The sequence below is a fragment of the Diorhabda sublineata genome, chromosome 7, assembly GCF_026230105.1.
Source record: "Diorhabda sublineata isolate icDioSubl1.1 chromosome 7, icDioSubl1.1, whole genome shotgun sequence".
Classification (NCBI taxonomy): domain Eukaryota; kingdom Metazoa; phylum Arthropoda; class Insecta; order Coleoptera; family Chrysomelidae; genus Diorhabda; species Diorhabda sublineata.
Genome location: NC_079480.1, coordinates 31522897 through 31541983, shown reverse-complemented (window position 1 = coordinate 31541983; position 19087 = coordinate 31522897). Strand labels below are relative to the sequence as shown.

The 19087-nt window shown below is 32.4% G+C and overlaps 2 protein-coding genes across 2 annotated transcripts in view; both read left to right on the top strand.

Moving 5' to 3' along the window:
• LOC130446639 (soluble guanylate cyclase 88E) overlaps positions 1–2603 on the top strand; it is a 31576-nt gene extending 28973 nt beyond the window's left edge. The window contains exons 13-14 of the mRNA XM_056783006.1: positions 758–948; positions 2156–2603. Of these exons, the coding sequence (XP_056638984.1) occupies positions 758–948; positions 2156–2542 (578 nt within the window). The 3' untranslated portion in view covers positions 2543–2603. The remainder of the gene's footprint in view (positions 1–757; positions 949–2155) is intronic.
• Positions 2604–4115: 1512 nt separating this feature from the next.
• On the top strand, positions 4116–18278 carry LOC130446638 (nuclear pore complex protein Nup153). The gene is made up of 7 exons (XM_056783005.1): positions 4116–4371; positions 4491–5004; positions 8347–9926; positions 11120–11696; positions 11867–12519; positions 14267–14358; positions 17972–18278. The coding sequence occupies exons 1-7, from the start codon at positions 4303–4305 to the stop codon at positions 18033–18035; spliced, it is 3549 nt and encodes a 1182-aa protein (XP_056638983.1). The 5' UTR covers positions 4116–4302; the 3' UTR covers positions 18036–18278.
• Positions 18279–19087: the final 809 nt, after the last annotated feature.

Below are 19087 nucleotides of genomic sequence, written 5' to 3'. Positions count from 1 at the left end.
GGCAGCTGAGGACTAACGCATGACAGTGTAGATCCAGTTTCTTGATTTTATTATAAATGTAATAACTTCAACACTGTTAATAATAACTTCACACCTGTTAATACCAGATTTAAATAATGCATACATTAGTTAAATTCTACCTTGGAAGTTAAGCTGCACATCTGTAAACAAATGTAGATATCGATTTCCGAAAATAAGCTTATAAGTTTGCAGGTTGTCTACCAAATATCAGAGTACTACTTCAACTGTTGTGCACCTATCCTGTAACTACCAGTACAGCAAAGTGAACTTTACAGCTTTGCGTCGTTTAAAACATATCCACGCAGCACAATGACTGAAGAAAAACGTAATAACCTCGGTTCACTGTATGTCCACCAGGATATTTCTCGCAAAATGAAGGCCGAAGAAGTCTTGGATGATTACATTTTCAAAAAGCACAAGAGAAAATGATCTTATAAGTTCCTGTAAAGAATGTAGAAAGTATTATTTTCACATTTGAAAGTTAGATTAACGGAAACTCATCATTATGAAATTTCTCATAACATTTGTCCAATAATACTAACTGACCATGCCGAATTTCATCAAAATAGAATCCGTTTCGAATTTATAATAAGAAAATGTTTCCAATTTTTGAGCTTCAATCACCCAGAGGGCCCCAACTTTCAATTAATTTAAGTTTCGGGTTATTATGGAATATGTGGTTCGTGTATGAAAAGATCTCTTGCAGACGGTAGGTAAAAACAAACTATACTTTTAGAGGTACGATCGAATTCAGCTGGTGCAGTTTACTCATCAGGATGTGATCCGGCGGAAATTTTTGGGTCATTAATATTAGAAGATGCAGAATCTGATGGAAAGTCACAAAATTCGCAAGTAACACTTCCTTGTACGTTTAAACACAGAAGTACAACTTCATCGAAGATTGCCTTTCCTATAGATAAAAAAGAGGTAATCTATATAATTTTTAGAACTTTACACAAGCTCTACTTTTGATAGTCTCGATTTCGGAAATTTTTTCTTCATAGTATACTTACAAGACAATTTTTTTCTCATTATCGATATATTCTACAAAACATGAAATGTGGTAACCCACTGTGGTATGCAAGGGAGTTTTAGGAAAAAGAAATGTTAATAAAAGTTCTATTGAGCTATATTCCTTGTTTTTTAATTTATCGACAAAATTTTAGACTCCTATTTGTAGAGATAAAAATAAGTTATTTTAGGAAAATCCATGGTTCACTGCTATTGATTTTTTTCGGCAATCCAAAATTAAGAAATTGATTGAGGTTGAGATCATCATCCAATTTGCTGCACCAATCTTTGCAGCTTCTTCAGAGACCGCGTCTCTTCATCTTAGCCTTGGTCTCACCCTATACTATCCTTTGATAAGGTCCTAAAATTCTTTTTTGGGGGCATGTTGTTGTTGATGCGAGCTACATGCCCAGCCCATCTAAGTCTGCCAGACGTTATTTTCTTGGATAGTCCCGTAAATTTTTCTCACCACTTTTGATAATATCATATTTGTCAATTCAATTTAAGTTTTTGGTATATGTAGTTCATTCATGGACAAGTAGAGTTTCGGTCTTTGGATACTGTCATACGCCGCTCTAAAATCGATAAAAATGATGTGGAAGGTATCGATGTTGTACACGTAGCACTTATAAAGCATCTGGCGTAGTATTAAAATCTAGTCTGTTGTCGATCGACGAGCTAGGCATCCACATAGATTGGTGGTGGTATGATTGATTAGTAATTTTCTACATTCTTCTGATTATCTTTTGTGTCCAAGGGGCATACAAAGCCGACATTCTACTCGTCCGCCATTTGTGTTTTCCTCGCCATTTTGTTTCCATAACTTGTAAGATGGTTTCTTCAAGCATTCATCTACCAGCTTTAATGAGTCCGCTTTGATTATATGCTTTCCGAGGGACTTGTGGCTTTTCTCCTTCTTAATGGCCTTCCATATTTCCTCTAGATTGGACGGGTCGACCAGGTCATCATTGAGTGCTCTTAACTCTTGGTTGTCAGAGTCTAGAAGTATGGAGAAATGATCCACTCACCTATTTAGAATTTCCTCTTACAAATATTGACTTCTGGTTTGAACTATTTACTTATCGAATCCCACTGTTTATTAATTAAAATATTTTCATCTTAGTACAGCGCAATGTCTCTAGCACCACTCTCCGCCACTAGTCAAAATCTTCATTCAGAAGATTATATAGATCCTCAACTACAATCATCAGATCCTCACGAAAATCTACTGAGCCAAGAAACACAATATCCACGACTATGTCCAAAACAATCTCTGGAACTAAATCTTCAACCAGAAGAAGAAAAATATGAGTATGGCAAGGTGATGCACGTTTATGCGAAAAAAATGGACAAAGACAGAGAGTTGCCAAATTCCAAAAGTGACATGAGCATTTGTCAAAAAAAGGATATGAATCAAATGAAGAATAAAAGTCACAATCATCAATGTTGTTATGCTGTAGAATCAAGTAGACACCATAGATATAAAAGCAATGCTTGCAGTATTAGCTAGAATTTTGTATGTAGATAGTATCGAGATATTATTACCTAATAAAGAATATTCATTTTGTAAATTTTTATTTTTTCACTCACCATGTGATTTTTTGATTTATTGCGCCTGTCTAACATCAACAACTTACATATCATGGTTATTATAGCAGGTGAGCATAAATGGAAAATGTGCAATTTACTCAAGCACGTCAGAATAATTTTAGACCTTTTCAAGTACTCCCACCATACTGGAGCAATTTATTTCGTGCTAAACATCCAGGGTAGCACATTAGTAAAAAAATCAATCACTAGATAAACTCCAGCGTGTAAGATTGAGGGAAGTTAAGTTAATTTCTGACAAAAAAGTCACATAAGGAGAAAGAAAAGTCAAAGAGTTGCCAATAAATGCAACCTGAATAATCTCAAGGTCTCCCAAGGTCTTGTTCTACGTGTCCGGCTATCTTATGACCTTGTTGTAGTGGGGAAGCTCGAGTATCTCGATGATATCTTAAGCTATGCCGACGTCAGATTATGCTGCTGGTATGGTCTAACATGTCGGACATGTTAGTATAAGAGACCAGACAAGAGGGCAGAAGTATGTGAAAACTGTATTTAAAAATATTATGTTTATTCGTTTTAAGTTAATTGTAACATGCTGTATAAATAAAATATTCATTGAAATTTGACATAATTTCATTTATTTTATAACTAGGACCATGAGAAGTATGTAAGGCTAAAGCTTATGAATTTTACTAATATTCTAGGATTAATGAATTGAGACCCTGTCACACTACAATTAGTATATTACACAACAAGAGCCATAAATTCAGCTTTTCATCTTTGTAGTATACTATTTTTTCATATACCTCGGTCGAAAGTACGTATTTTCGTCCCTAATGGCAGTACTTTTAACAGACTATGACGAAAAACCTTACTACCTACATGGTTCAAAAGGTATGAAGTAAATTCTTTTTGCCCCTTGCAGATAAACTTTGTCACTACTCTAAATCTGTTATTTTACAAATAGAAGCTGATGAAACACAGAGAAATATAAACATAGTTATAGTAAATAAACACAACTTTTCACAAAAATGTCAATTAGAACCTTGTCAAACCAAATTAGAACAAACAAACAAATTTGAACATATTGAATGAATAGTTCCTTTACTTTTTAAAGATATCATCTCGGAAAAAATAGCCATGTAACAAAATCAACTCCTCTCCTTTAATGGCAATGGAATCACATCCTTTATTATAATATTTTGCTTTTCTGGTAGCATTCCTTATGTCAATATTTTCATCTATTTAAGATACCAAAGTTGTCAATTTCAAATATGAAACAGATTAGTATACCCAGAATTTTGATTAAATTAAGAATAACAATAACTTAAAATTTACACATGAATCATTTTGATTTAACATTTTCAAACATAGGTTTCAATTTTTTCCGTTGACGTTTTATTTATTCTGATTAATTGACTGATGACATTTGCTACTCGCAAGCTAAAGAGACGAACAGTAGATTTTTTCGACGGTGTTAAGAGCTGAACGAATCCGATAAGAATAGACTTATACGAAATAAAACGGTAATGAGTGAGAAGCATTTATATATGCCAGTTGAAAATATGGAAAAGAACGCGCTCTTGAAGGTTATTTTGGAACTACAGCAAAATTACGCCATATTTAATCCTCGTGTGGTGAAAGTTGCTACTAAATAGCTAAAATGTAAAGTATTCAGCATTAATTTTGAATTCATTTGTAATCAATTATTCTAGTGAAATTATGGCGAGAGATCCTAATAATAGTGGCGATCATAATTCATCGTATTTAGGTCAGGATGATTCTGAGAAGGTAATAACAAAATGCGTTAATTGAAACAAGTTCGCGCGTTCTCATCACTATAAATAGTGTGTTGAATTTGTTGTACTTGTCGTGTTGGATATATAATAATCAATATCGTATTGTTCTAGTCACTTGTTGGAAAATTCAAATCTATTATCAGTAATACACCTTTATCTAAATGGTTCGGGAGACAAGATAACGATGTTAAGTCTACTATAAGAAGACGCGACGAAGACTATGGAGAAGTAGATCATTTGCAACCTCCAATGAAAAGAGCGAAATTTACTTTGACTCCAGAAGATGAGACAACTAAATCCAGTGACACTAAAATTAAAGAAAAATTACTAACTAAAAATTACAATTGCCCAGAGCCAGTAGCAGGTCCATCTGGTTTACAGTCTCGAAAGTTACTTAATAATGTTAATACCCCTATAAATAGTGATATAAATGTACAATTATTTGGTAGTAGTGAATTTTTAAATGGACATAAAGACTCTGATAGTGAGGAATCTACAAGTGGTTATTCTTCTGTTCTCAGAATGGGAAGTAAAGAACATGTTTGCCAAAGTGAAGGCAGTTCAAAACAACATTCTCCACTTCAGAATAATTCCCCCAATAGGAGAACCCTTTTTGATACACCTGGTGAGTTATCATCACAATATTGCAATATTCCATAATTTATTTTTAATTTAGTACTGTGTGTGTAATGGACATTCTATGTACAATAACAATTCATCTTTTTTACTAGGGTCATTCAATATGAAAACACACTAAAATAAAATAAAAAAATTACTTGATCCCCCTCAGAATTTAATGAAATTTTGTGTAAAAGTTGTCCTCCTAGAGATTACGAAAAATACCAATTTTCTTTTCAAATATCTCAAACAGTTTCAGAATTAAGTAAAGGTTCCCAAAATCCACCTAAAAAATGAAACTGACATATTTTGAAATCACATAGCTCTTTTCCTAATTGAGTTAGAGCAGTGGATCATTCTCCAACTTATTTGGTGTAGGAATCTTTATTTTTGTTTTTGTAGCTGCATAGGTTGAAAATCCTGCTTCACACAAGTATTTTATTGGAAATGGGAGAAGAACATCCAGAGCCTTCTATCTTGATTGACATACTTTCGGGGCTTTGCACTAGGGATGTGCTACTTGCCAATGAAAAATATCAAATATTGATCAGTGTTGATAATTAGAGGTATTTTCATTATTATAGGAGTGGTATCATTTTACTGTATTAAATGCTCTTTTTTTATTCACAACATCACATACTTTCTGATAAGAAGTGCTTGAAAAATAAAATTCAGAATTTGATTTTCTCAAAAAGTGTATTTTTGAAAATTTTCAAAAAAATCCTATAAAAATATTATGCTTTTGGTAAGTGATTCTCTATATTTCAACATAGGAGGCTAATGGGTTCATCGCGAACAATAAGTACCTGGATGACCGAGCTTTGTTCAGTATTATGTGTTTTTATAAATTATATTCAAATATGAATTACAAACTGATGAAATATGAATATTTTTCAATCTTGCTGACATAATAAAAAAAATAAGAACTGCTTATTTAAATAAAAAATCATCAGTACAATTATGTAGTTTATTGTTTTTGTCATCACAGTTTTAATGTTGAAATCTGGTTTTTTTCTAATACTTCCTTCCATATTATATTGTGGGTATGTCGAGGATTTTCTTTTTCTAACATAGCTGGTCGCTTAACTCTAGAAAATGCTACATATAACATACCATGCATGAAAACTGGATTAGACTTTGAGTCAACCCCAACAGATTCGAAAGTTTGCTCTTGGGATTTGTGGACAGTCATGACAAATTCAGATCTAACTGGAAATTGGTAATGCTGCATGGTGCATTCCAGTTGTCACTTTGATGAGTCAAAGGTTATCATCAACAATTTTCACCTTTATTATGTGAATACACAGATTTGTTGATGAGTCTTACACAATTGTATAGTCGTTCTGATACATCTAAATTACTCAATATTATTATTAACCATGTATGAAATGTTGACACTATTTAGAAATTCTGTTGTAAATTCAACTGCTCCTTCAAGTTAATCTTCATTGAAGCGTGGCTATAGTAAATGTTGTACCGCCAGAGAAGTTGGGCAACTATATCATCATTAATTTTTTCAACGTCTTTGTTAAGAGGTATGAGTATCGCTGTCTTTCATCCCCTCATAATTTCTATTGGCTTAGCTGTTATCAAATACCTAACTCTATAAGATCGATGCTAGAAATAATATTCTATGGCTAGTAAATTTCTTTCTTATGGTTAGTTCGCCATTGCCTAATTTTAGAAAATAAACAGCAAAAATGGACTATAAGGTGAATTGTTTGATAGAAAGATCTAATAACTCAGTTTTATTCGCTCATGCCTGTGCAGAGATTTAAGATTGGCTACCCAAATGCCACCTTTCTAGATCAATTTATCGCCCCAAAACACTTTTTTAGAATCTTATATCTTTAAACAAGAATTGCTCGTATAAAGATACAAGATTTTAAAGTGTGTTTTATAAGGTTTTGTATAAAATTAATACTATGCACCCTAAATTTACTCAAGTTATTTACGATGTTGATTATCATCATAATCAATTATGTACTTAGTAGTGTTGCCTTTAAGACAACAATTTAGTTAGTTACAAAATATTTTTTTAGTCAGCTGGAGTTAATTTTTCGACAATAAAATTCCTAATCAGGTTACAATGTTTTATGCATTATTTACTACTAACGAGATATATTTCCTTATATATAATGCCATGCATTGATGATCATAACTTTTCCATGAATATAATACATCTGTTTACTTTCCCACACACCCTGTAATCGCTATGGTCCCTAATAGTTCCTGAAAATAATGAAATCTCACTATTATTATGTATGAACGTTTAAATGTGGTTACCTATTTGTTTAGGTTCGATTTGTATACAAGTAAATTCGTCATGATTATCTGTGGTCTCATACCCACATAGCTAGACAGGTTATTAGCTACTTACATTATGAAAATATCCCTTTATGAGAGTGGCCACATAACAGTCCGGTTAGGTATCCTAAAAAAAGGATTTGAAGTTATAATCATCCCTTTTATAATCACAACCAACTCGTAGAGGCCGCTATTGAAGATTGGGAAAATATAACTCAAGCTTTTGTTGAACATTTGATATCAAGCATGCAGTGATAAGAAGTGGAGGAGGACCTACATGGTATTAGGATTAACCCATATGAATTTCCTTTTTACTGATTTTTTTTTTCATTTTGAGATATGATAGTTTATGCATTTCCAGTAAAAACAAACTTTTATGAAAAAATAAGGCAAATTAAGGTTATGTTAAAATCATATTTGACTAATTTGTAGGTATTCATTATTATTCCAATGTAACTTAGTTTTATTTTGTGTTTATATTGTAAATATTTAGATTAATTAAAGTGGTGCATTAATTTTGTCCAGCAGTTTATTTGACTGGTCATTAGTTAAAGCTTTACACTGCTCATTTTTTAGAAGGTTTTAACATGGTATTCCTCGTTCACATTCACTTATTGTTTTATAAATAGTCGAAGTACAATTTTCTGCTGTTTTAATATATTCACATTGTTGGCTTTTAATAACCATCCATAACTAATTTGAAATTTGACAAAAATTGAAATGAAATATTAAAATTGAAACATTATAAATTATGTGTTTTCTATGGCATCTAGATTCCAAGTTATGTAGAATTAAATTGAAGGCCACAGAAACTTTTATTACATACGTTAGTTATCGAATGGCCTAGTTAGCTAATTATTTTGCTGCGGAATACTTTCAAACTGCAATAATATTTAAGACAATTGTGTCAAAATAATTTTTCCATTTGAACCAGATATTAGCACGTTCTGTCATTTAAAATCTTCAGCACTATAATCTTGGTATAAATTTTTCATAATGCTTGTTTGAGCAGTATTTAGTACTTATTTCTTTTTTTTTTTAGCTCCAGGTATTTCAAATCGTACTCTATTCACGGATAGAACTGCAACTCCACAACAAAATACGTCAATGAGTTCAAGAAGACCTAATTTTAATGTCTCGACATTTGGTTCCCCTGATTTTATAGATCAGACATTGTCAACAGAAATGGTTGTGAGATCACCATTCTACAGTGGAAGTACAATGTATGGAGGTGCGTCAGCTTATGGAAACAAGTTCGGTAAAAGAGCTAAAGATTTGAGAAATTCCTTGAAGAGATCAGCTCGAATAAAACCTATTAAAAAAAATGCTGAAAGTTGTAGTATGGTTTTGGGTAAAACTGCTAGAAAAATTTTAGAAACTTTAGAACAGTATAGTACACCCGTTAATGATGCTAAGAAAATTCCAGTAGCTTCCAAAAGAGTGCGATTAGATACAAGCTTACTTGGTACACATGTTGGTGTTAGCCCTTACACAACTTCAGCGGCGTCATCATTTAATAAGGAATTGCAAGTGCCTACAGTACCGGATTTATTAAAAATGAAGCAAAAGTTACAAAGTAGTACAGAAGCAGTAAGGCAGATTGCTACCTCATCAAAATCATCTTTGAATAAAGTACCTCTAAAACAAGATTCTGCAACGAATACTCCAAAACAGGACGAGCCAGTTGCTCCAACGCTAGATACCGATATACCACAAGATAAAATTATTTCTGTACAAAAGGTTCAAGATGTTATTTTACAAAAAGAAAAAAGTATTACTGTATCAAAGGTTGATAAACCAAAAGAAGCGATACAAAATTTTTCGATACCAACTTTATCTAAATTTGATCTAATTATACCTGCTACAGTTACAGTTCCAGAAAAATTGCCTGAAAATCAAATTGTATCCGCCCCTCCAAAAATTCCAGATGTGCCACAATCAGCAGTTACAAAGAAAAATAGACCAAAAGAACAACCAATTACTGTCACACAGTTTAAATTTTCTGATCCACTGATTGTATCTGAAAATTTCAAAAGTATTGTCGCTATAAATAACTTCAAATTCAGTGAACCCTTATCAAATTTAAACAAACTGGAAAGCAAAAATATTATCAAACAAACGAAAGAGAAAAATAACGGACAAACTATTATTGAAAATACGTTAATGGACAAGTTTAAACCCGCTACCGGGACATGGGAATGTAGCACTTGCCTCATCAGAAATCAAAAAGAAAAAACTAAATGTGTTGCTTGCGAAACCCCAAAACTGAAACAACAAACAGAAAACAAACAAGTTAAATCCTTTGGAGAAAAATTCAAAATGCCTGATAATATGTGGGAATGTCCTGTTTGTATGATCAGAAATTCAAATGATAAAACCAAATGCTTGGCTTGCGAGACACCAAATCCCAAGTCCTCAGAATTGGTAACTTCGTCTTCAAGCTTCGACGCAAAATTTAAACCTTCTGTTGACACATGGGAATGTTCCACCTGCCTCATTCGAAACAAAACCGATGTTGACAAATGTGCTGCTTGTGAAACTCCAAAAGCTGCCAAACAAAAAACTCCATCTGATGATTTAGTTGCTGCTTTCAAGAAGAAAGCCGATGAATGGGAGTGTACAGTAAGTGATAATATTCAATGTTATATTCATTTATTTTAAACCCGATCATGGGAAGATCGTGTTTAAAATACTATAAACTATTGGCAATATAAATATTTCTGAAATTTTCCTGATAGGTTATTCTTATCAAAGCAAGTTGCAACAAGTCTTTGGAGCCCTATACTTAAATTGATTAATGCTTATAATTGAAAATTAAATTAAGCTTAAAAACTGGAGTTTTGTTAATAATAAAACTAGGGATTCAAAGTCGAAAGTTGTTCAATTTGAAAAGAAACTTTGATTTAAAATTCAAGAAAATTCAATTAACGGTTCCTTAGCTGCGTCACTCATGTCCAGGTGCTTTTTTTTTATTCGGATCTCACGTTTGTAATATTATTCCTGAAAGTCTTCTAATCCATATTCCTACTTTCTCCGACAATATTTCGACTGGGAGGATCGACTTTTTCATTATTTCAACACCATGCAACAAAATTTTATGCATCGTGGATGGCATGTAGTATATCTATTTCATTCTATATCTATTTTTTCGTCTTCTATGAAAATAATTCGTAGATATTCAAAAGTGGTCACTCTATTCGTTGTTCTTTCATAATTAAATCTTTCTCTTGTTTTGTATCTTTTGATTTACTACCATCCTCTTTCATTTCTTGATATTTACTTCCATCCTCAGGTCTTCTATCCGTATGTCTACCTTTTCTTCCATTTTCTTAAATGTATCTGCTACGATTACTAAATCGTGTGAATACAAATCTGTCTAATGAATATATCAATATATTTATTACTGGTTCAATGAAAATAGTTTCAAGCTATTTCTTAACAGCTGCTGTAGTATGGAGTGTAAAAAATTTGGAGAATATCAAGAAAATGTAGTCCTTTTATCTTATTTTTAATAATACCATGCAATATGTGTGTCTTCTATGTAAATTATTTGCAAGTTTTGATAGTAAAGTGAGCATTACTGCCACATTATTAGTGACAAAACTGATAGTTTTGTTTGATGTTGACAGCTCTAACCTCAATCCAATAGAACCACCTTGAGACGTAATTAATAAATAGTCACTAACGCATTTTTTTCAATCAGCCAAAATTAGATTTAAAGTATTCCCAGATACTTTCAGCTTAATTTTTTGCTGCGTATTCACAGCTAATCCTCTCAATCAGCTCTTTGCTAAACAATATTTTTTGCTTTTCAGATGTGCATGGTGAGAAATAGCAATAGTCAGATGAAATGCCAATGTTGTGAAGCTGCAAAACCAGGTAGCACAAAACCGGTCATTCAGGATACTGAAAAAAAATCCCAACTAAAATTCAATTTTGGTATTGATAAAATAGCAGCTGCACAATTCAAGTTTGGTATTCAACCTACTACTACATCTTCAGATAGTGTGACAAAATTGCCGGATTCTGCAAATCCTAAAGTAGCACCAATCACTCCAACCGTTCCTACGTTCACATTTGGAATACAAAAGGAAGCTAATACCTTAGAAACAGCAACAGACGATGGTAAGAGTACTGTATCTTCAAGTACCATAGAAAAATCTAACATTGAGTCAGTTGTGTCTAAAATTGTCCCGTCAGAAAAGAATACAGATACAACAAGTAAAGCTGCTGTTTCTAAACCCACATTTAGCTTTGATACTGAGAAAAAGAGTGCAGAAACCCCTACTACAAAATCAGAGACAATACCTACTTTCAAATTTGGGAATATTAGCAAGCAGGTCACATCTCCAACAACATCTGCATTTGAACAAAGTAAACCAACGGATATCAGTAAGTATCAATGGATTTGTAATTTTTATTTTGAACTCAACTAAACTGGTGTTTCAAATATACTTTATATTAATTTATATATATATATATATATATATATATATATATATATATATATATATATATATATATATATATATATATATATATTAATTATAATTAATCCGTAGGCAGTAACAACGGACTTGATGCACAAGCCAAATCTACTTTTGCTACTTCCAGTAGTAAATTACCAGAAGTACCATTGATCAATAAAACTGAAGCCAAACCATTTCTGTTCAAAAGTGATAATATTAACACCGACTCTACCAACAAAGTTACAACTTTCAATTTTGGACAAACAGCCAGTTCATCTACCAAGCCACCGACCACTCAATCCTCTGGGTTCAGTTTTGGACAAAACACCACAGCTACAAAATCATCTGAATCAAATTTTGGACAGAATACCAATTCCTCTGCAATGACGAAATCACCAGGATTCAATTTTGGACAAAGTACTGCTATAACGCAGCCATCAGGATTCAATTTTGGATCTAATATTTCGACGAATCCAGCTGTGACGCAGTCAATTGGTTTTAATTTTCAATCGACGACCAAACCAATGAATTTCAATTTCTCTGCGGCAGGAAAAACTGAAAGTGGAAAACTGTTTGCTGGAACAGGAAGTGGTTCTGTTTCAAAGAATGGCATTTTTAGTTTTGGTGCTTCTAATCAAAGCAGCACTACCACTACTCAGAAGACTGGATTCAATTTTGGAGGAGCTTCGACGGCACCTATCACTTCATTCAACATAGGAGCACCGACAGTTACAACACAGGCAACAGTAAGTTAAAGTCATTCCATATCACTTGTAAGGGCATAATAATCAATATATGTATGTGTGTATTAAGGTACCATGTACACCGCGACACAATGGATCTAATGTGACCCATTTCTTGCTACTATACTGGGGAACTCAGTTGATCTATTAAACTCAATCCTCTTAGAAAGTTGTAGCTGCCAAAGATCTTCGTCTTCTATTTCAAGCGCTCCCAGGTGTAGTGCTCTGGAGTTACTTGACTTTCACACTTCAAGAGAATGTGAATAGAGTTTTTGTCCTTTGAAACGCTACCTTGGGGAACATCTGTGTTGATGAGATGTGTCATTGAATATTTGTTGTGTTACTTAACCATGAAATACCAATATTCGAGGTAGGATTTGAGAATAAGGACATAATTTAAGGAAAGGAATGTTCTGATTTTGTAAAGTAGTCCCAAGTGCCAGAATTTATCAAAGGCCTGATTTACATGGATGAATATCCCAGAGCAGTACTTTTTATCTTCCAAATCTAGCAAATTGATGCTTTGGAATAACACGGTTTTGATTAAGAATGGGTATTATCCTGGTTTTTAATATCCTCTCCAACAGTTAAACCAGTATTGGAAGTAAACTAAGTAGTCTATAGGAAGTAACTTCTTCAGTCGATTTTCTAGGTATAGGTATGAGGATTATTTCAGCAAATTTCCACTGAAATGAAAAATAACCAGTTCTGTGGTTATCAGGTATCAGGTCATGACCAGGGGAAACTAAACAACAAAACGTTTCGAAGCAAAACGTCACCTGTTTTTTTTTTTTCGGAATAACTCTACATGTCGCAACCGTTTTGTTAGAGCAACGTAGAATGTTCAATTCTGAATGGTACTTGTTTGCCAGAAGTGTTCAGAAGACAATGCGAGCTCTCACACATCAGTTCAAACAAAAACGTTTTTGAACAGTCAAAACATCGAATTTATGGATCATCCATCGTACAGCCCTTGTTTGGCACCTAATGAATTCTTATTCCCGAAGATCAATAATAAATTGAGAGGTTAACGTTTTTCTACATCTCAAGAAACGGTTGATACATTCAAATCAAATTTTTTGGAGATACCTCAATTGGAATGGAAAAATGCTTTGACAATTGGTTCAAACTTATGCAAAAGTGTATTAATTTTAATGGAGAATATTTTGAAAAACAATAAAGCCTTAAGGTCGATCCATACATATCCGTGCTGTGACGTATCGTACCGTGACCTTCAGTGGAAAAAAAATATGGACTGACGAAATTCTTAGTAAACTAAAAAGGGTGTTCAAATGTGAACGGCAACGTGACAACTTGGGGTCTTTCATATTGTAAAGAACTGGTCGTTCCCGAACCAACCTAATATTGATAAGTGCATCGAGCAAATTCTTTTTCACGGCACGGAGCGGATATGTGTGGGGGTCGACCTTTATTCAATTATAAATACTTGTTTTTACTTTTTTATCTCAAAACTTAAGTAGCAACCCTCGTATAATAACGTTTTTAAGAAGGGTATAAAACCCTTTTAAGAAACATTAAGTAACCAACACCAAAGGTTTCATTTTATAAAACCTAAAGTATTTTGGAACTTTCTGAACGTCTTATCTGTATCACCAATAGTTTTTTATAAAACTATAAAAACTATTATAAGAGTGAAGGTTCTTTAACAACTTCTTATAAATATCCGTTGTTGAAACATGTATATTATATTTATATTCACATTAATATAAACAAATAAATAAATTTTCAGCTTCCAACAGGAAGTGGATTCAACTTTCCCTCGCCTTATGACGCAAATGCTAAACCAACATTCAATTTTACCGACGGACCCGTGACATTTTCGTAAGTATGATGTCGTTATTCTAATTATAATTTGACTATTAAATAGATTACAATTCAGTGTTTTCTTTAATGTTCACATATAACGATTACATATTACAAATCATGAAAAAAAACCTACTTTTCATAACCCCATATACGATATTTAGATGAATTCTCTATTATTGTAACCCTATTGAAAAACACTATCATTGAAATCAAATTTTCAAAATATTTTGATAAATTTCAGGATTAATGAAAAGTAAACAAGTTTTTTGACTAAATGGATAAAAAAAAGTATGACAAATGAATGGCATCGTGGAATATCAAGACGATATTGGCAATGGGAAAAATGGAGGAAATTGCAAAAGAAATATAATACCAAATATTGATACTTCAAGAAATACGATGGAAGGCAATAGGACAATTAAATATGGAATAATATACTTTTGTTTTACAGCGGGAAAGATAAACATGAAAAGAATGGTACTGGTTTTATGATAAACAAAAGAATGGTAAGAAATGTACTAGAATATGAAGTTATTAATGGAAGAATATTAAATCTAAGAATAAAAAGTATAATAATAATTAATGTCTATGCCCTGACAGAGGAAGTAGAAGACGAGGACAAAAATTAATTCAATAAAAAACTGGTTAAGGTATGAGAGGATGTCACAAAATAGGATACATTAATAATTATTGGAGATATGAACGCAAAAATAGGAAAAGATAAGTATTAAAGTAGTGTGGGAAGCAAACCTTACACAAAACAACAGACGTTAATGGAAAGTGAATATGTAATTAGTAGCACTAGTATTAAACATAGAAAGAATATAAAATTACGTAGATGATACAGGAACCACCACGGGCGACCAAATAAATCAAGTCCTAATATCAAAAAGATCAAAGATGATACAAGTTGTAAGGAACAGGTGTTGAGACTGATCATAATTTAGTTATTATCAAAATTAAATTAATGATAAATATAGTGAACGATGAAAAGCAGAAAATGGAATGTGCAGAAACTGAAAATGAGTGATGACGAATATAGAAAAGAAATAAGAAAGCAACTACAAGAGAGCAAAGAAAAAGATAATATTAATGAGAATTGGGAAGAGCTTGGGAAAATTGTAGAAAATACAAAGCAGAAAGTCATTGATATGGAAGATATAAGAAAAAATTACAAATAAATATAGAAAAATAAGAAACGAGAGCACAAAGATAAATAAGAAAAAAGATAATAAAATGGATAAATGACAATATGAACAATATGAAAAATGTCTAATAAAAATAATGTGAAATTATATCAACATATAAAGGAACAGAATAGAAAACGAAAAAAAACGTCAGAAGAGGAATAGAATGACATAATCAACAAACTGAAACACAATAAAAACAGAAGGATCGGACGAAATAGTGAATGAGCTATTAAAATAAGTAAAAGCATAAGATGTTCAAGATCATGGAAGTAGTATGGGTAACATAAACAATACCAAAAGAGTGGTCTACTGGATTGATTATACCAATAATGACGGAAGGAAATCCCAACATATGTAGTAATTATAGAGGTATTAGTTTTCTTACTATCGTATATAAAATACTATCAATAATTATAAATGAAAAACTGAAAAAGGTAGTTAGATCAGAAATAGAGGAATATCAAAAGGTTTTAGACAAGGAAAATCAACTGTATATGTCATACATACTTAAAAACAAGTGATCGAATAAAGCTATAAGCATATTAGAATGCAAATGAAAAGGAGGATAATAATTATAAAGGTCATGGAAAAACTGCTAGTACCCCAAAAGTTGATACGATTAGTGAAAATGACTATGCTAAATGCTAGGGTAAGGATAATAACATCTGAGAAATTTGAAATAAATACTGAAGTGAGGCAAGACATGATAAGGGAATGTAATATCAATGGAAGTATAATTAAAAAATCGAAACAAATAGTAGCATATGCTGATGATTAAACTTTAATAGCAAGGGACTGAAAGAGACACATTAGAAAAAGTGGCGAGAAAGGCGTGGAAAAGATGATTAAATATAAATTGAAGAAAAAGACAACATAAATGGAAATTGAAAAAAAGAAATTCACAAAAAAGAAACAGTAAAGATAATCACCTCATCTTCGAAGTAGTTGACACCTTTAAGTACTAGAACAATAAACAAAAAATGAGACAAGACTAACAAATATGGAAAACGAAAAACTAAAGACTTTATGAGAGAGGAATAATTATGAAAATTTATGGTCCGGTGAAAGTTGGGGATTGTTTATAGAGGACTTATGAAATTAAGAATATACTAGAAAACGAGGATATAATAAACCCAATGGTAAGGACACATTAAAAGAATGGAGACCAAACGAAATATGGATAGGAAGATCAGACTGTACAAAATTTGCTAAGTCTAGGAATACGTGACTTAAACAAACAGATGCATGGCAAAAAGAACTGGAGGACAATAGTCGATGTTTCATAAACATGTATTGAGCTGTAATTAACTGAAGATAAAATGTGGGCGTGCTGACCACCCACAAAAATACGGAGTCATAAGAGCTCAATCTGAGCGGTCACAATTTTAAATAATATATGTAAACATTGTTAATGATAGCTACGTTAATATTTTATGTAATTAGTATGTCAGTTTTTCTTAGAACTATATTGATTACAACGTTGGCTCTTGTTGAAAATTTTTTCTATACTTTCTGAAAATTATCATTTTATTCATTATATATTGACAATAATGCATCGACTGGCCTACATTCAATAGACTTCTTTGGTTTCCTTAATAACTCAACTATTGGGTGATAAATCCTTGTCATTTACTCCGTTGTCTTTGAATTTAATTTCTAAACTTTCATTATGTTTTGTTCTTGGTGACACATTTATTGTATCCCTTAATTTGTTTGACGTTTGTTTCAATTCTCCCTCGGGTATTTCTATCCGCGATGAAATTTCCTCAAAATTCTCGCAGCCTGTGTGAAATATGGTAAACTGATATTAACCTAAAGTCAATGGAAATTTTATTAATCAACTAGAGGTTGGTTATCCCATGTAGTAATATTAATGGAAGAGAGCCTGATTCAAAATTATTAGGTAGGTATTTCTAAAGATTTTTGACATTAATCTGTCCAACTATTAGGCGTGTTCTTCTTTCAAAATGTATTTAACCTACTTGCAATTTCGGCATGATACGGGATAAATAATCTATAACCACCTCTAGGGACCCACTACAATGTGGACGATTTTTTGTGTCCGTTGTAGGCTCATTGGCTTTTACCCACCTGGCTTTCTGCTGGGGCCGATTAAGGGTAAAATCTTCCGATCTTACCCACTTTCCAGCATGTGGTTTTCCTCCTCTTTCGACGATAGTGAGTTTCATTGCATCTTCATGCGAGTGTCCGTGAGATTTTAGCTATCAGTATTACTTTCTTTAAACTTTTATTAGCGTAGGCTCTTTGATTGACAATATATCTAGCTTTGTTTCTGTCAATAAAAATAGAACTACTTCACATAGTTTTGAGAACATTGGATGTATAAAAAATTTGTTACTATTTGTATTTTTTAAATTATCTTTACAAGCTATTTCTACAAATATTATCAGTTGACAATAAATTATATCTATTTGTAGGTCTCAACCAGCGACAGGAGTTCCTAGAAAGATAAAAAAGGCAGTTCGTAGGACTCAGCGGTAGTTATTTGTAATACATGTGTAAATAGTAATAATAATGATGATAGAACTACTTTTGGACGCTTAAAAGTATCATGATTGGTTGATTGTTTTATGGTGTATGGATCGAGCGAGCCTTAAGAATAAATAAATATGTTAATTGAGAGAGGAACGTGTTTAAACAAAAAAAGAAAAAACTTCTCAGTATCTGTTGTAAATGACTTATTAACACAAGACAATGTACTTGAAATAAAATTGTAAAAAAATATTGATTCGTTTCATTTTCTAATAAAAGTTTATACAATAGAAGTTGATTTAAAGATATAACCGCCAACATTTTAAACTTATTAAAATATATCGAGGGCACCTTCACATCGAAAACCTGGGCCAATAAACCTTCGAGATCCTAAGAGATATTGAAGGAAACGAGACTGCCGTTGAAAAAACACTAAGGGGAACACACACTTAGTAAACAAGACGAATAGAATGAGTTCTAAAGGCTGCTTAATCAAACCCAAATAATAATCCAATTTGTGTAGTGCAACAACAGAAACACATTTTAATGATAGAATATGGAACATAACCGAAACCGTTTTAGATGAATGGTATATTTCTATTCTGGTGACCAATAGGATGTTATATCTCTAAATATTTTATCAATAAGGTCAGTTTTTCTATTCCTTTGCTTCCACATCAAGTAGCATTAGTAGGAATCCTGCTTGTCCCGTACTCTTTTTTTGTTGCAGCGTTTTTCTGCCACCCACAGTGATTCAATGTACTGCATATGCGCACCAGTACTTGGGTGAACAAAGTTTTCTGATTAACATTGAGATGAGTATAGTACCGACCAGTTATTACGTTAATTCCTTTATACGCCGACCACTTGTCAAGGTACATTTCTACTGGAACTACAAAAAAACTGTTTATATTCGCAGCATATTTCACCAATCGCAAACTGCTAAGAACATACTTTTCTTGCGCCGTATTTCCTTTTTGAGAAACAACTTTCATCCATTTATGTCCAAGGACCAAACGTAACTGTAGACCTTTTTTTATTCGTCCAAGGATTATTCGATA